General features: G+C 43.2%; 1 protein-coding gene across 1 annotated transcript in view; it reads left to right on the forward strand.

The window, feature by feature from the left end:
• Positions 1-2,982: 2,982 nt before the first annotated feature.
• Positions 2,983-18,408, forward strand: part of LOC311132313 (solute carrier family 45 member 4-like) — a gene marked incomplete at both ends in the record, with an annotated part of 50,572 nt that continues 35,146 nt past the window's right edge. Inside the window, one exon of the mRNA XM_084165562.1 lies at positions 2,983-3,271. Within this exon, the coding sequence (XP_084021688.1) occupies positions 2,983-3,271 (289 nt within the window). The remainder of the gene's footprint in view (positions 3,272-18,408) is intronic.

Raw genomic sequence — 18,408 nt, forward strand, 5'->3', positions numbered from 1 at the left:
CGCTCTCGCTCTCGCTCTCGCTCTCTCTCTCCCCTCAACTACTGACTGACAGGCAGTGTGAGAGCTAAGCCTAACCCACAGAGCCTCTCTGGCACATTCAGATCCCCAGTCAGCTCACAGTGCAATGAACCCCCATGGCCCTCCAAGTGCTAACAGGTCTTGATTGACTGGTTCCGGAGCACCTGTTCTGCCCCCTTGTAAATGTCACTTACGGTATAAAAAAAGGTTTATGCATCTTAAGGATGCTTAGCTAGTATAGTGTTCAAATTGTAATTATTGATTTAAAGCTTACAAAGGGATAAATGGTGTAATGGTTCAGTAACCGGTCGTCACAGAAGACCCAGTGTTTTGCCTGCATTACTTAGGCCTAAACCTAGGCCTACATCACTATGTTGTATCAGAGACCTTTGCTCAATCACTGCAAGCCACTGATTCACTCACACAGACCAGTCCATCTCCTAGCCTGTGTCCCAAATGGAACACTTGACCTGGGCTGATTGGTACTATATAGATAATAGGGTGCCATTTGGGATGCACAGCTGGTCTCTTGTGCATCTTTCATCAGGTAGAGAGAACCACTGATCACTAATGAGGAAATGGGGTGGCTATCCATAGAGTGAGGATGGATAGCCTAGCCTACAGTAGACCAGTGTTTCTCAACTCCAGTCCTCCAGTACCCCCAACCGCACACGTTTTTGTTGTAGCTCTGGACAAACTCACCTGATTCAACTTGTCAAGGGCTTGATGATTACTTGACAAGTAGAATCAGGTGAGTTTGTCTGGGGCCACAACTAAAATATGTATTGTTCGGGTTACTGGAGGACCGGAGTTTGGAAAACAATGCAGTAGAGGATGAGGTTGCCGGAGGGGGTATAAGGAGATGAGGAAAGCAGCCAGGGTAGCATGAGGAGGCCAAGGGAATCACTGTATGTGGTACTGTAACCCCCAAGGCAGGTGTAACTCTATAACTGTAAAACTGTCCTGAAGTGTCTAATCAATGTTCTGAATGGTTCTGGGGAATGGATGACAAGGCTGATTGATTTGTCCTCTGGGGGAAGCTTGTTTGAGGAGCATGGGCCTGTTGGTGTCAGAGTCAGTGCCTTACTGGATCGATTAGGCCTTGCTCCTGGCTAGTTCAGTGAGCTGAGTGAGACAGACTAATGTTGATCATTGCGTTTGGAAGGGATTCCTTCTCATCATTCAGCAAGAATAAAAAGAAGACTAAAGACTAACACAGAAAAAAGACTAACACATCTCTCTTTCACATACAGCATTGCGTTAATTGAAAGTTAATCAGAGTTCATTCTTTCTCTTTTGCCTCAGGAATCTCATTATTGGCTCTCATCAGCCCCCTCCCACCCAAACCGATGTGGTCCGTTTTCTGTCTTTGAATTACTTCTAAGAGGCTTACAGAAAGAGCTTTACCCGTAATAGTAGGCCTATTGTTTGTGTGGTAATATAAAGTTTCACGTGTCAAGTCTTTACAGGGTGTTGTAGTCCATCCTCTGTAGTTTGCAGTTTCCCCGTCCTAATCTCTCGAGGGGTCCCAGCCCCAATCCTCTGAGTCATGCTAATGCCTAGCTGTTTGTTCATAGCAGAACAGCACACGCACACAAACACACACACACACACGAGGGGTTGTTCTTTCAAGTTACGTTTTATTTGTCACATGCACAAGTACAGTGAAATGCTTAACTTGCAAGCCCTACCCAACTGTGCAGTAATGGCCCCTCAGGTGCTTTATTCATGCCTTGACTTACAGGATAAAGGAGCGGAATGGAATGCCCCCGGGAGGTGTGTGAGCGACACGTGGGGCCTCCCTCTCTCCCTACCCCTCTCCCTTTACATAGGCCTAATTTACCCTGTATGCACAAGTCTCTGCCCTGGGGTTAAAGCATTCCTAAGAGCCAGATTGCGATGAAGCATAAACTATTAATATAATAATTAATATGCCATTTAGCAGACGCTTTTATCCAAAGCGACTTACAGTCATGTGTGCATAAATTTGTACGTATGGGTGGTCCCTGGGATCGAACCCCCTACCCTGGCGTTACAAGCGCCATGCTCTACCAATTGAGCTACAGAGGACCAGAACTATGCCTATACATGGTTAAATCTTCAAATAATCTTTGATTCACCTCAAAGAGTTTGGAAAAATATTGTGAATCTGTTTGCACCTTTTCCACAATCAACCCAAGCTGACCCATATCCTTCTGTATTAGGCTAGTGTGGTTTAGTAGAGGTTGGCGTGTTTCAGTTTTCCACTGCCTTACTGGAAGTTTAAAAACGTTACTGTCAACACAGTCTTCTGGCCGCCATTTTAATAACTGTGAGTCTCTCTGTCCCCATCTCTCTCTGTATCTTTCGCTCTCTTTCTCTCTCTCTTTCTCTCTATCTCTCTCTCTCTCTCTCTTGCTGGCTGGCCCTGGCTTCCCTCGGTGCACCCTGGGTACTGCAGAATGATCGGCCGCTCGATGGGGATTCACCGAGGAGCTCTCACCTGTGTCGCCTCCTCCCCTCTGCCCCGCCGCCTGCCCTCCCTCTTCTGCACCTCCTCCACACACATCATGAAACTGGTATTAACTGAATGGCAATTGATATGGATTTTTACTGATTCCAGTAGACAGTAAAGCAACAAAAACACAAAAAGGGAGGAAAAGCCATATCTCATTTTCACACGTCCTTCTTTACACCAAATAAACCTGCCTGTGGGGTACTGTTCTAGGCTGCCTGAGCAGGCCCACCCTGAAAACAACACCTCTCTGGAAAACACAAGGAATGTATCGTACGCTTTGAGAGATTCTTATTTTTCTTCCTTCCTGATTACCTCGTTTGAGGACATCGTCGGCAGAGGGAGCTATACTTTGAGGGCCAGCTCACACCAGGCGCCACCGGTGTATGGATACAGATCTATTTTTAATTACATTTTTGAATATATTGTTTTTCTCTGGAGCCTGAAGTGTTGTGCGTTTGGCCGTGTGCATGCCTAAGAGGAAGAAGATGGCTCCCCAGAACTCTGAGGCCGACGCTGTGCAAGTGCAGGGGGTGATGGTGGTCCCTGCTGCTAAGAAAACCACCACAGGCTCTGCCTCCACAGGGGATAGAGGAGGAGGTGTGGTGCTGGAATCATGCCAGGAGGAGTCGGTGAGCGAGGGGTCTATAGACCGGATCCCCCTGCAGCAGTGGGTGATGCACGGAGCCGTCATGTTCGGACGAGAGTTCTGCTACGCCATGGAAACGGCCTTGGTTACGCCTGTACTGCTGCAAATAGGTGAGAGAGATATGAGACGGCATGTACACAAGCATGAACATTGTAAACACATGCATGCAAACACACGCACACACACACACACACAGAATCCAGAATTAAACAGACGACCCACAAGCCAGGTAGGTGAATTCCCATACTGTACACATACTGTTGAAGTTGTAAAGGCAGCACATCCCAACAGAATATGAGTTGGCCTACTGTATGTTATCTGGCTATGCTCCATGCCATAGGCTGTAGGCTTGTTCATTTAGCAGACAAGATATGCTTATAAGTCCCATGACATTATTTTATAGTAAGAAGAATATAATTGAACTTAGCTGAATAAAATAGAAAGGATATTTTTACCATTGCAGAGCAAGTATGCATATGAAGTGGCTATGTTGAGCATAAAAGTGATCATTTGAAACATGTCCTATGTGCTAGATTTAGAGTTATTTGGCAACTTTAGTTGTGAATGATACAAACCTTAGAATGTCTTAGAAATCAAAACATATATGGGCTGCGTGATGCGACTACAGGCTACTGATGATTTGAAACAGTCGCAAAAAAAGCTTGCGCTCTGTTCCTTGCCTCAGGCTGCACAGCTGTTCTCTCATCAAGTGATCATGTTTTCACCCATCTGACTATTCTCAATTTAATCTTTACTAATATGTAAAATTAGTTTAGATTTAGAATGGCCCATTATCAAATGAGCAGGGGCAGGGGAAAAAATATATGTAATCTGTATTCACTCGAATAGCGAATGGAGGCTGCGCGCTTTCCTGCCGGTCCGATTTTCAATGATGCCTGGTAGGCTACTTCGGTTTTATAGTGGAGCTGTGCTTAATATGAGCAGCTGAGAAATAAATATAACAACACTTATTATTATTTCAGGCTATGTATTGTATAACGGCACAATCATATTTTTAATTCAGGGTATTTTTCGGGCTTGGGCTCATAAGCCTATACGTATGCATTAGCTGTAATATGTGTATGAGTGTTTTTAATTAATCATCACCTTAGAAAGCGCTGTCTGTTTCGTTGTGTTAGGCTTTGAAACAACATCCGCAATGACCATGTTTTACACGCCGAGTTTTAAAAGCAATATACTGTTTTGATGATAAGTGTTTGATGTGATATTCGATTGCATTTGCATTGATGTCTGAGTGGTTAGAGGGACAATAGAGCCCTGAGTACCAGGCCATCAGGACTTGATGGTCGTTGGCAAATTGGGTACTACAAAAGCATGTCCAAAGTGCATGAAGGATATTACAGTGACTCACCGGTCACATGGAATTTTACTGCGGCCATGACTCATGACTGGCGGTAATACGGTCACCGCAACATCCCTTGCTGAGGTCCTTTTACAGTCCAGCTGATTAGAATTTCAGATTAGATGCTATCACTGCTGTAAACAGTAAATCATACTGTTTGACTGGCCAATGGGCATTGGTTTGGGCAGCAGTGTATCGACACTGAATATTTACATTTTAGTCATTTAGCAGACGCTCTTATCCGGAGCGACTTACAGTTAGTGAGTGCATACATTTTCATACTGGCCCCCCGTGGGAATCGAACCCACAACCCTGGCGTTGCAAGCGCCATGCTCTACCAACTGAGCTACACGGGACTGAGCTACACGGGGCTTAGAAGTGGATTAGAATAACCATGTGAGGGTGGGGGGGTGCTGGAGGATGCAGTGATACACCAGTGATCAGTGAACTACAGCTGTAGATAAAAGAAAGAAATCACCAAACAATAAATACTTTTTCAGATCTAGTGAGGGGGAGGGGGCTGTGTTCCCATTAGGCTAGCTGCTATATTATTTATGCCATTTAGTCTATACGGATAAAATAAACCATCTGTGATTGACACCACTCACTTGATGGGAAATAGGCCTACTACGTGTGTGTTGTGGTGTTTTTAAGTATCGTGCATTCTGCTTAATTCAGTATTTTCAACTGCAAGCATGAAGGAAATGAAAGGAAATCAAACCATGTTATTATCAAGTGTATGAACATCAGGCTAGTGGGGAGAAGGCAGAGCCCCCCTCTGAGCCCACTCTTACAGTAGGCCTAGCTGTATTCCATCATGGCTGACATCAGTGTTGATGCCAGTGTTTTGAAGGTGTAGCTAGCTAGCTGTCTCTGGCTGTCCTGTCCTCTCCTCTAAGCTCGCTGTTACGTCTGCTTGGGAATTATAGCTCTCTGCAACACCACAATCCTTCCTGTCCTCAGCCTCAGAAAGACGCCCTACCTACCTCACCGGGGGTGTGTGAAGGGAGAGATGGAGGGAGAGAGATGAAGAGAGAGATATAGAGGGCGAGGTGGAAAACGGGAAAGGGAGAGAGAGAGAGGGCTCAGCATTCTCTGGCCAGAGCTCTGACTGGGCGCTAACCTTGTTTACAACTCTAACAAAGTCACATCTCCAGCGATCCTGGAGCCGAATGTGTTCCCTGGCAGCCACTCTCACGCTACGCCTCAAATGGCACCCTCTTTCCTATATAGTGCACTATTTTTACCAGGGCCCATAGACCTCCTCACTCAGACAGACTGAGTTTCAATGATGGTGTGGAGAAGTGACATATTATTCTGGGTTACGTAAAGCCGGCCATGGTACTGGAGCTGAGTCCAGTCCAGGGAAACACCCCTGTCTAAGGGAATTAGTGTTGGACTTGAGTAATGTCTGATAGTGTTCATCATAGGGTGAGACGATGCCTTGCCTTGTCGTCCGGTATTACGATCTTTTGATATGTCTCTTCATTCTCTCTTGTAGAGTATGCCATCAGCCAATATCACTCTGATTGATGTGTTTTTTTGTTTTTGGCCACATGACAACCCAATATCCTACCCTTGTTTAAATTCAATAAATACCACTGTACATTATCAGGGTGCGTCCCAAATGGCACCCTATTACCTATATAGTGCCCAATATAGTACACTACTTTTGACCAGACCCCTATGGGTGCCATTTAAGATGCAGACTCAGTTACTCTTCTCCATAGCAAAATGCAGCCATAGGCCACTAGTCCGACTAGATGGGCCTCCCCAAGGAATAACCTAGGTACCCGACTACCCTGTCCCCTGCATTCTGATGATCAGTTTCCTCACATCGTTTTGAGAAACACAGAGAGGAGTTTTATTGTGTTTCATGTGGAGGTCAGGATGGCCTCCTGATGTAACTCATGTGTAACTGCACCTAGCCTGTTGAGACCACAACAGGCAGGTCTCATAGGTGATGTTGACACAACCCACTGTAGTGAAGAGAAATGGGATGTTCCACTACAACTGTTCAAAACAGTTATTCATATGTAAACAAACATCACTGTAGGATGGTGAGTGTCAGATTCAAATAAACTGATAGTTTGAGACGCCTCAATTCCTTAGTCCCTCTGGTAGTTTTCATTGCTGTTCAGCATTCTAATTATGTCACCATTTGATTGAGGTCTCGCCTTAGCAACTTTTTTTCTAAGAGTGTACTATCTAGAACATAAAAGGGTTATTTCCACTGATGGTTCTACATGGAACCCGAAAGGTTTCTACATGGAACCAAAAGGGTTATTCAATGGGGACAGCCGAAGAACCCTTTTGGGACCCTTTTTTCTAAGAGTGTAGTAATAACCGTGTCATGGGTCTTTTAAGTGTAATTTCTGCTAAGTCAGGCTGTGTATGTTATGTTGGTCTGGTCTGTCTGTTCTGGACCAGAGGACCTTTCCCACAGTCCCCCACCCTCTGTAGTCCCCAAACACAGGGAACTACCTCAGCAGAGATGTCTGGGGGTGTTGGAATAATACTCAATTTAACATGGTTGGGAATTACTTTTTATAGCTGTCTTCTAAAAGGTTCAGAATAAAAAGGAAAATGGCAGTTCCGCTGCTCCGTAATGTTGGTAAAACCATTGATAAGTGTTTGTGGTCTGAGTCTCCTGTGACTGTTTGGCTGGCACCTCAACAGAGCTGCGGCTTTTCCCAACAGGAACCTACTCATGGCTCCTAAACGTGGGAACAGGACAATCACAGGAGAATAATCGGCCTGTTTCAGGGCTTTTCACTTGTTTTTTTTTTAACCACATTCATTGTTTATTATTTTCTTCACACAAGGTTAATGACCACAATGTGACATTTGTTTAGATGAATAGGCCTAGCTCACAACATCTGAACCAGACAATATATGAGAACTACACAGTACATGAGAGTATAGCTAGTGTTACTGTCTACCTGAATAAGCCCTTGAGCTAATAACGTTGTACCAGCACCAGCCAATGTATGGAAATAAAGTATTAACATTAGTCTATAAATCGAATCTACTTTATAATCTACCTTATATATGCAGTACCAGTCAAAAGTTTGGACACACCTACTCATTCCAGGGTTTTTCTTTTCTTTTTACTATTTTCTACATTGTAGAATAATAGTGAAGAAATCAAAACTATGAAATAACACATATGGAATCATGTAACCAAAAAGGTGTTAAACAAATCAAAATATATTTTATATTTGAGATTCTTCAAAGTAGCCACCCTTTGCCTTGATGACAGCTTTGCACACTCTTGGCATTCTCTCAACCAGCTTCATGAGGAATGCTTTTCCAACAGTCTTGAAGGAGTTCCCACATATGCTGAGCATTTGTTGGCTGCTTTTCCTTCACTCTGCGGTCCAACTCATCCCAAACCATCTCAATTGGGTTGAGGTCGGGTGATAGTGGAGGCCTGGTCATCTGATGCAGCACTCCATCACTCCCCTTCTTGGTCAAATAGCCCTTACACAGCCTAGAGGCGTGTTTTGGGTCATTGTCCTGTAGATGAAGGGGAGGAGACAGGTTAAAGAATATTTAAGTGCCTTTGAACGGGGTATGTTAGCAGGTGCCAGGCACACTGGTTTGTGTCAAACTGCAACGCCGATGGGTTTTTCACGCTCAACAGTTTCCCGTGTGTATCAAGAATGGTCCACCACCCAAAAGACATCCAGCCAACTTGACACAACTGTGAGAAGCATTGGCGTCAACATGGGCCAGCATCCCTGTGGAACGCTTTCGACTCCTTGTAGAGTCCATGCCCTGACGGATTGAGGCTGTTCTGAGGTTTATAGGGGGTGCAACTCAATATTAGAAAGGTGTTCCTAATGTTTTGTACACTCAATGTATATTAATAATACCAGGATACATGACATCCGTCCTCAGTTTAATCTTGTCCTGTTATATAAAAGAATGGTTTAAGATTGTGGATTTGCTCTCTAATCCGCAAGAAGCCAGGCTTGCTAGACAGTATGTTGGGATGTTGGAGGCTGAGTGTTGGTTCAGATGAATCATGGTTTTGTGACTTAAAGATGCACTATGCCGAAATTGCTCTGCCATGTCCTGGTTGCTAAAGTGCTGATAGCCTAATTTCAGTTTGGCAAAACAAGCAAGTATAGTGTAGAGAATCATTGTACCATCTAACCCACTGAAATATGTTTTCCATAACCCAAAATATTGGGTTTTCATCTGTTTGAAGCTGGTGTACAAAACTGAAAGTAAAAGACGCAAAAACTAAACTTAAGAACGGGAAGCATAGAAATAGTGCACATAACATATCTACCACCACTTCTTAGGTGTGCGTTCAATGGGAATGACAGATCTACAGTATAACACACATTTCTATGTGAATTTGGTCGGGTTGTCCAAAAAGTTACATATTGCAGCTTTAAATGTTAACACAAGCGACCCTTAGTCCAAAACAGGTGACGAGGACTGTGTCCTAAATGTCACTCTTAGTTCCTTTTATAGTGCAACACGTTTGACCAGAGCAAAACAAATATAAAATAGTGCACTATTGTCAATATGGTGCCATTTGGGACGCATCCTAGGTTGTTCAGACTGAATCCAATACAACTTTCTTCCTTTTCCAATTCCAGTTTTTCTTGCAGGTAAAGCTGGGTAGAGATGATGTCATTACAACCAGTTTTGCCTTGTGCCTCGGTTAGGATTGTTGTATTTGTTTATTTGTATTTATTAGTTTCAATCATTCAAACGTACATTCTCAGCACGTGGAGTGTTTCAAACTTTTTGTGTAGACCTAATATGAAGTATACAGTCCATATCAATGGATCAGTCAGCCTCTCTGTTATCTGATAGATGGATGTTTTAATTCATCTGTGTTCTCTGTCTCAGTTTGTACTATGTCATAACGAGCGGTGGGCAATCTGTCGTGTTGTTATGTTGTTGGACAAGTGTTTGTTGCCTAAGAGGCATCCAGACTAGCTATTTATAATGCGTGCTGCGATATCTGCTATCTGCCCATGCACCTCTCTATGGAACCCAGCACTAGGGAATTGCTCTGTTTATGTCTGACCTCTCCCTCTGCAGTGCAGTGCCATGGAAGGGTGCCTGTGGGAGTATTCCATAAAACAGCATATATTTTAGATTGCCAGCATGACGTCTGTGGACAGTCAAACATGCCTATTTATAGGTTTTTATTATTGCGTAATAGCTGCAGCAGAACTTGTGATTTATGAATACCATCATCATGCTGCAGAGTATGCAAAAAAAAAAGCTAACCAGTGTATGCTTCATTTGAGGCAGAATATTTGATATACCCCAACAAAGAAAAACAGCACATTTGTCAGACAGCCTGTCATGTAGGCTGTGTCTGTGATATTTTCCACACCCGGTGTGAAATGCGTACTTCCCAGGTTTTTCGTCTACCCCTTGAACTAACAGTAGGCATATCGTATGATCGGTTATAACACCACGCCATTGGCTAATCCCTGGTATCCCTGCCCTATGGCATGTTGTCCAGAAATGCCAACTATTTGCAATGGCAGCACGGAGGCTTCCATGTTTCCATCCGTGTTTACCTCCCTATGCTGAATAAGAAGAATCACCACAAAGAGATGGAGACTGTGAGGTTTGCTAGGTATGGTGGGAATGTGTGAGCTGGCACATTTTCTTTTCACCCCCTCTCCCCTGTTTTTCTCTGTGGAAGAATTGTTTTGGGGTGAGGTCACCGACAAACCCCAAACTCTCAGCTGATGATTGGAGTGGGGGTGGGGGGACAGGTGCCGTTTCTAATGAGGCTGGAATTTGTGGAATTTCAAGGCTATGTTGTTGTGGTTCTATGTCTATATAGTGTATTCCACCAGTTTTCTTTCCACAATCCCCATCCAACATTCCTGCATACCATGCAGATCGAATTCTGGGAAAGAATTAGGTTAGTTGGACATTGTTAGTTGGACATTGAATTCTGGGAAAAATAATTTGTTGGACATTGTCAGTTGGACACAGTGTTGGGGAGTAGTGAACTACGTGTAGTTCAAGTAGTAATTAAACTACATTTTGCAGTAGCTTGGTGATGTTTAAATAAATTCAAATCTTGTTAGTGTTTTCAGTACTTAATTACTTGTTTGCCATGTAGTGGTGTATCTAACTATTGGAACTGCACACTACAATAATTTCCTTTCTTTTTGGTGATCAGATGTGCGTTGTCTTTATTAATAGGCTAAATTACACATTTTAACGCCTGACCCCAGAGTGATTTTGTTCTTGCAATTTGTAGTCTATGACATTTCAAATGTAGATATGACAACTTTTCCCGAAGTAGCTTGGATGTAGTAGTGAACTACTTTTTCAATGTAGCTTTAGTTAAGTAAACTATATTTTTAGTGTACCTTAACTTCGTCTAGTGTGAAGTAATTGGTAGTTTGGTGAACTGTGATTTCAGAGTGGCTTCCCCAACACTGGTTGGACATTGTACAAGTGGGTGTAGTACAGCCTAGATGACCTATACGTTTTTAGATGATCTAACTGAACAATGTACAATCTCAGCAAAGTCATGGTAGCCACAGACCAAAGAACAGCTAGTAACTGTTGCATACTGTGAAACTGTATGCAATGGCAATAGACCTCAGAAATCTATACTGCTATGGTATACATACACACACACACACACACACATACACACACACACACACACACACACACACACACACACACACACACACATACACACAGCCCCCTCAGGGCATCCATTACTGCCAGCACTCTGCCCCCCTCTGTCAATGCATGCAGTGTCTAAAAGGTTAAGATCCTTTTCCATTAGGGTACTCTGTGGATAAATGAAATGAGGTAATGGTATCTAATGCATCTATCTATGGGTAGACTAGATAGTGGACCTTTTTGTTTGCTTGCCTTTCCCTCTCCCAGTTAGTTAGACAGGAGAGATTGTGTCATTTCTCTAACTGCTCTTCTCTCTCTGTGCTGTTGAGCTCAGGAAAAGCGAGGGAGGACTTGCGCTCGACTCATCTCATCACTTTCAGATCAGTTCTAACTGTCACTTGCTTTAGTTCATATTAAGCTGGGGGGTTCACCTTTTATTAACGTGAGATGAGAGAGGGCTAGATAATGTAGGCTATAGCGCAGTATTATGTGTGTGTGTGTGTGTGTGTGTCATGTGCTTGTGTCATTTGTACAGTAGCCTATGTGTGTCTGTCAATGAGGCTTCACCCCGTGTCGTCTTATGGGATTGTATTGATTGATGGGTGTCACACAGGAATCAGTGTGTGTGTTTAGGCAGTGGGCACGAACCTCCCGTATCTCTGGAGCTTCCTGATAGAGAGAGGCCGAGAGAGACCGCTCTCACACACACACAGCTCACACACACAGCTCACAGCTCACAGCCTGCTGCCAGCCCTCAGCCATCAATCACTGTGTCGTGGGTACGCCACATCTCACACATCAGATGGAGCTGAGACACACACACACACACACACACAAGTTCACACACACACTACAGAACACACACACTGTCTTTTATAATAGCTTTAATGATTGGCCATGTGAGTAGCAACAGTCATCAAAATTGTTAAAAGGTTTTAAAACAATTCTAATAAATGCAACAGTCGGACAATGGATAAAGATACTCCAAACTTGTAGAATTGTTTTCATCCGTCAGATATTGACTGAATTATAGCGCATCAAACATTTTACTGGCACGGACAAATAATGAATGGAGTTCAGGGACTTTGGTGGGAATTTAGGTATTAAATGTATCGTCAAATGTAAATACAATAAAAATCTTCGAATGCACTCATACACTTTATAATGGTAACAGGTATTTTTTTTAATAGTTTGTGTTAAAATAAAGAATTCTAAGTGTCAAAGTTGCATAAATACACTGGGTTCATTCGCATATATGAATAAATTAACATGACTGGGTGGAACAGGACTGCAACCACGAAAAACATGCTCTGTCTAGAAGGCCTACCTGTACTCACCTGCGCTGTCTAGACTGCCTCATTAATTACTGTTGTTGTCATGTTCTGTTGCAACAAGTGTGTCAATAGCAGGATATCCTCAGATTAAAAATCAACACGCTTGGCTCTAGATTACACCCATCTATTCATATATTTTATGTTGTTTGCGAGATCAGACATATCACTATAATCAGAGTGTTTTATATTCGGAAGTTGATTTAATTTCAGTGCATCTAATTTGTAAACATTTCAACTGTATAAAATTCCACAAAAAATAAACACCCATCAAAATAAAGTTATCTGTGATGTAGGTGTCGAGACGATGCGTTAAATCCCAGACGGAGCTTGAGTGTTCTTATAGATGCAACGGGAACACAATGTATTCCATTGAGCCCATTTCAGCCATTACCGGGTGTGTTTGACAGGTCATTACAAACATTTCCACGGTCGTAACGTTAATGTGAAAACACGACAGGCACAGGCAAGAGTATGAAAGTCGCAGGAGTAAAATTAAAGCAATCAATCCAGCGAGATGTAAGTGACAAGCGGATTTTGCACCCCTCAAACACAGGAAATAGATGGCTAAAAAAGACAGATCCTCAGGTGGGCGGGGCATGTGCGTTGTTCATTTGAGTTTAGCTAATTTCTTACAAGGAAATGCATTATGGAAAGTGTTTGACAAGACACTACAGTTACGTCTTGTTCCTAGAAGTCAAAATGACCATGAATGTGGTGGGTTGAAAATAGATTGACTATAACAGACCAAGTAGAAACAAAACAAGGGATGGGAACCGTTATGTGGTACATGGTTCCATGTTGGCCTCTCTTGTTTTTAATATCATAAACATTACCATGCTCTTTACAATCAACCTTCTTTCTCTCTCTGCTTATCCCACAGTGCGTTTAGCATTGTTTCGTGGTCTGTGAGGCTTTTCTTCAGTTTCCCCAAAACAATCGGTGCCGGGTGAACCCATACCCTTTGGCTAGAGAGAGACCTATTCATTTGGGGTTTGTATTATTTCAGTATAGCCATCGTCATCACTCTCCAGACCTTGAACCATCTGTGCCTACAAAAGCAGGAAACCCCAACACTGTGACCCATTTGGTTCCAGGAGCCCGTTGGGATCCTAAATTGTCTGAATGGGTTCTAATAGAGAATGGGTAATCAGGTGTAGTGTCTCAGCGATCATGGCAGTGTTGTTGTGTTGGCGCAGAACGTTGCAGATGCTACTGCTGCAGTTATGTTTTGCATCTGTGTTGGTGCTGTGGTTTACTGCCAGTTGTGAAAAAAACATGTAGACTACACTGTACTATATGAAATGTATAATTTTTATTTAAATCTTCTGATTTTATTTTGGGGGGCTATGTTAATATGTTATGTTATATTATGTTAATAATCTGACTTTGTGTTGTGAAAGTCACCCATGTCTTTGTGCTGTGTGGTTGGAGGTATAATCCCCTCTCTCTCTACCTCTGATCCTGAACTGTCCCAGGACTAGGTGGCTGGCTACTGGCTACTGCAGTGTTATGGAACACTGTTGACTAGCGGCAGCTGTCTGCGTGTGTGAGAGAGATTCATGCAGTTTTAATTGTCCCCTTCAGGAGGTGGAAGATTAGCCGGGTGGATGCCGCATAAAGAAAATCTCCTGTTACATTAGAAGTCAGCTCAGAATCCAACAATCAGAGCTGAGGATGGCTCGCTCTCTCCTACGCGCACACACACACACACACACACACACTGCTAACACACGATACTGCATCTTAGCTGGCACTGCGCAAATGACCTTGACAGCACTACTGTTCTACGTGTGTCCTGAGAAAGGAACAGACAGCTGTGCGTGTGTTTTCTGCACGTACTGCAGAGCTAGCTCTTGTCCTGGCTGTATTCTATTCTGGCAGTACTCACCTGTCCTGAATCCTGAGCATCTCCTTTCTCTTCATAATGATTGCACCAATACAAATGATCATCATAATATTTCTCTACCACGTGAATCATAAACAACCCCCCCCCCCCCCTTAAATCTCTCTCTCTCTCTCTCTCTCTCATAGACAGACAGACACGTACATACACTCAGCTCAGCATGGAAAGCAAACAAACAGTGTGGGTGCTCTATCCGTCTGTTCTTCAGTCTGTCCGTCTGTCTCTGGTCCTCTTCAGTCAGATCCTCTGCTCGGTCGGCAGAGCCTGACAAAGCTCTACATCACGGGGTGCACTTTAAACCGCGCTAAGTAATGAAATCAAGTAATGCCGAGTGCAAGCAGGCAGATGTGCCACTGATGGCTTTATTGGCAGGAGCAGGCTCCTCTGCCTGTCATCATATTTCACAGTTTCAGTCCTTAAGTGCTTATGAAAATGTATGCACTCACTAACTGTAAGTCGCTCTGGATAAGAGCGTCTGCTAAATGACTAAAATGTTAACCAAATCAAATTTAGTTGATACAGTTTATTTAGATTCTTTCATTTATTTTCTGTTTAGTTTTTTGGAGGACAGGATATATAGTTGTCTATTGCTGATAGTGACAGAATACGTTTTTTTCTCTCCTCGGGGTAGCTGAAGTTGTTTATGTTATAGTTAGAAGCTGCAGTACTGTGCGCCCTGGTTGCTCTAACCACTGCTCCATACCGCACCGCCGTCATAACTGGGAAACAAGTGCTCTGTTGCCACCATCCATCAAATGTTTTGTGTGAGTAGGAACCCATCTCTTTTTGGATGAGGAGGTGTTTTCATAAAATAGTTTCCTCACTCAAACTCCCCCTCACACTGCTGGGAAGCAGCAAACACTATGACTCACATCCCACGACCCTGTAGACCACTCTCCTCTCCTCCTCCTCCGCCACTCCTCTCTTCCACCACTCTCACCTCTCAGGGACTCTGCTAGAGAACTGTCATCTCTCTCTTTTTAGTCCTTCAATCTCTCTCTCTCATTTGAATTCAATTCAAGGTGCTTCCCCCCCTCTACTTTACCGCCCCCCTCCCCCCTCTCAGCTTCTATATCTTCACTCTGTATTTTGTTGAGCATCACTGAATTATTCATTGGTTGAGACCACTGCTTTCAGAGCAGCTGCCTATATTATTGGAGACACACAGTGAGGGTTGAGAACTGCATGTGAAATGATCATGTACATCTTTCATACAGAACATTCATCTGCTAGCCTAGATCAACCCTTCTCTCTGTCCCTGTTGCCAAGGATTTTAAACTGCCATCTCAGCTAGGTTATACATTGCTCGTTGTCAAGGTGTTTTTCTTGAAGAGGGCTTTGTTAGCAGTTGTTAATATATGCGTCCCAAATGACAACCTATTCCCTATATAGTGCCCTATGGTCCTTGGTCAAAAGTAGTGCACTACATAGGAAATAGGGTGCCATTTGGGACGTGACCAATGATTTGTACTGTAAACCCAGTCTGTTGAGGCCAGTTTCTCCTTGTTGAGGCCAGGCAGGCTGTTATGCACCTGACCAAGTCTGTCTGGCAGTAGCACAGCCCCAGGAAGCACCTGTTTTCTGTGGTTCCTCTATCATCCAGCCTGCAGCCTGTGGCTACTTCACTTAACCCCCAAACCCCTCCTTCCTTCCCCCACCTCTCTCCCTCTTTCCTACACTCCCTGACCTGCTTTCACTTTTCACACCAAACATCAGGACCGGAACACAATTTCTTGGCACAGTTTACTTTTCTCATGAAAGCCCTGAAGTTAAATTGGTTGGATGGGAGCGGTGAGGAGCGGATGACATTGTTTTATGTGAAATGGAAGGAGGGAGGGAGGGAGGGAGGGATGAGTCAGGCAGAAAGCTGAGTCATGGGAGCGTAAAGTTGTGTATAGGTAGTTTGATTGGCCTGCGTGAGTCATTGTGTGTGTGTGTGTTTATTTTTTTTGTGTGTGCATAACGTGCGTGTGTGCATGCTTACGCGTTGACACTTGTTTTGGTTGCCGGGTGCATTCAATGTGCCTTTCAGTACATACCTGAGCAGCTAACGCAGCCCATGGCATTTCTATATAAGGTGTTATGACACACGAGACGTGCCAGCCTCTAGACACTTAAGCGCTCCATTCCGCAGAACAGAACATCTTCGAAGAAGTTATAAAAACCTTTGTCCTTCTACATGTCCCATCCACTTCCAGACATGAGCCATAGTTAAATCACCTCTGGGTCTCAGCCAAGTCAATGTAAAAGTCATTATTATTGACTGTAGCCTAGGTCACTGGGTTGAGGAGGGTAAACTGACCAGACAAATTGCTTATCCAAGGAGTTCCACAAGATGCAATGATAGCATTTGTGTCTAATTACTCCATTGTGGAACTGCAATGCCTTCAGAAATTATTCACACCCCTTGACTTTTTCCACATTTTATTGTGTTACAAGGTGAGATTACAATTTATTGAATTGTAATTTTCGGTCAACGATCTACACAAAATAATAAAATGTCAAAGTGTAAGAAATAAATGCAACATTTCTATTTTTTAAAAATCTGAAGAAGAAAGAAAATATTGATTACGTAAGTATTCAATCCCCTGAGTCAATACATGTTAGAATCACCCTTGACAGCGATTTACAGTTATTAGTCTTTCTCTAAGAGCTTTGCACACCTGGATTGTACAATATTTGCACATTATTCTTTTACAAATTCTTCAGGCTCTGTCAAGTTGGTTGTTGATCATTGCTAGACAGACATTTTCAAGTCTTGCCAAAGATGTTCAAGCTGATTTAAGTCAAATCTGTAACTAGGCCACTCAGGAACATTTAATGTGATCTTGGTAAGCAACTCCAGTGTATATTTGGCCTTGTGTTTTAGGTTATTGTCTGGCTGAAAGGTGAATTTGTCTCCCAGTGTCTGTTGGAAAGCAGACAACCAGGTTTTCCTCTAGGATTTTGCCTGTGCTTAGCTCTATTCCGTTTTTGTTTATTTTTTAAAAAACGACCTAGTCCTTGCCGACGACGAGCATACCCATAACATGATTGACGGAATCAGGAGGGATTAAGCAGGAAATCGTCCAACCGGGATTTCAGGAATGTTGCAACCCTAACCTAGACTGACTAAACACACAGTAAGGCCTGAACTAGTCAGTGCTATCCAGGATCCGCTATGTATGGTTTGTGCTATTCTGAATCCTTGGGACGTCCATCATTTTAAGTGTCAACTTCAATGGGTGGGGGGGTGGGGGCTATGGACGTCTCAAGGATCACGGATAGCAAGGGCTGACCCCATTTTAGGAGACTGGTCGATTGTTTGGTCGATAGGCTGTTGGTCGACCAAGATTTTTTTAGTCGAGGAGTGGGAGATATATAAAGATTTATGGCACACGAGACAGCTGTCTGATTCACGCCTGTCTCAGTGGACTAATCCATTGCGGAGGCCGTGGGGAAGGCATACCAGTATCACCACTAGTACATTTACTGTTAATTCCCATCATTTCTAATCTACAATGTTTGTTTGATTACGGTAATTTCTGTTAATGCATTCAATATATTATTATAACAGTCTTATCGTTGTCATTGTAGGAGTGGACACGTTATTTGCAGAGCGCACAACATAGGCTACACTTGTGAGAGAAGTTTTGGTTTATTTCATTCTGTTTACGCGTTGTCAATTTATTCATTGACAGGAGCGCTCCAAACAAAAGACAATCTTGAGTAAGGACACGCACCTGATTATGCATAGAAGTAGGCCTAGTCTACCTGGCCTGCGCACAAATGTAGGCTTATAAATGTGCCCATTTGGGGATCTGATAGAATTGCTGATTGTCTTAACTCACCATCACTGTGTAGCTTCTCAAAGTCATTTTTTCTTCGCCTCAAACAGCAAGTAAACAAAGTCTGTTTTTACATCCATTGAGAATGACAATAGTTCCTCAACGTAGCCTATTTGAAAAATCTTTCCAGCGCTCTCCCTTTCGATAACCACTCAGCATGAAAAGGGAATAAAATGTCATTCTC

Source organism: Coregonus lavaretus (assembly GCF_964263955.1).
Source record: "Coregonus lavaretus genome assembly, chromosome: 7".
NCBI lineage: Eukaryota > Metazoa > Chordata > Actinopteri > Salmoniformes > Salmonidae > Coregonus > Coregonus lavaretus.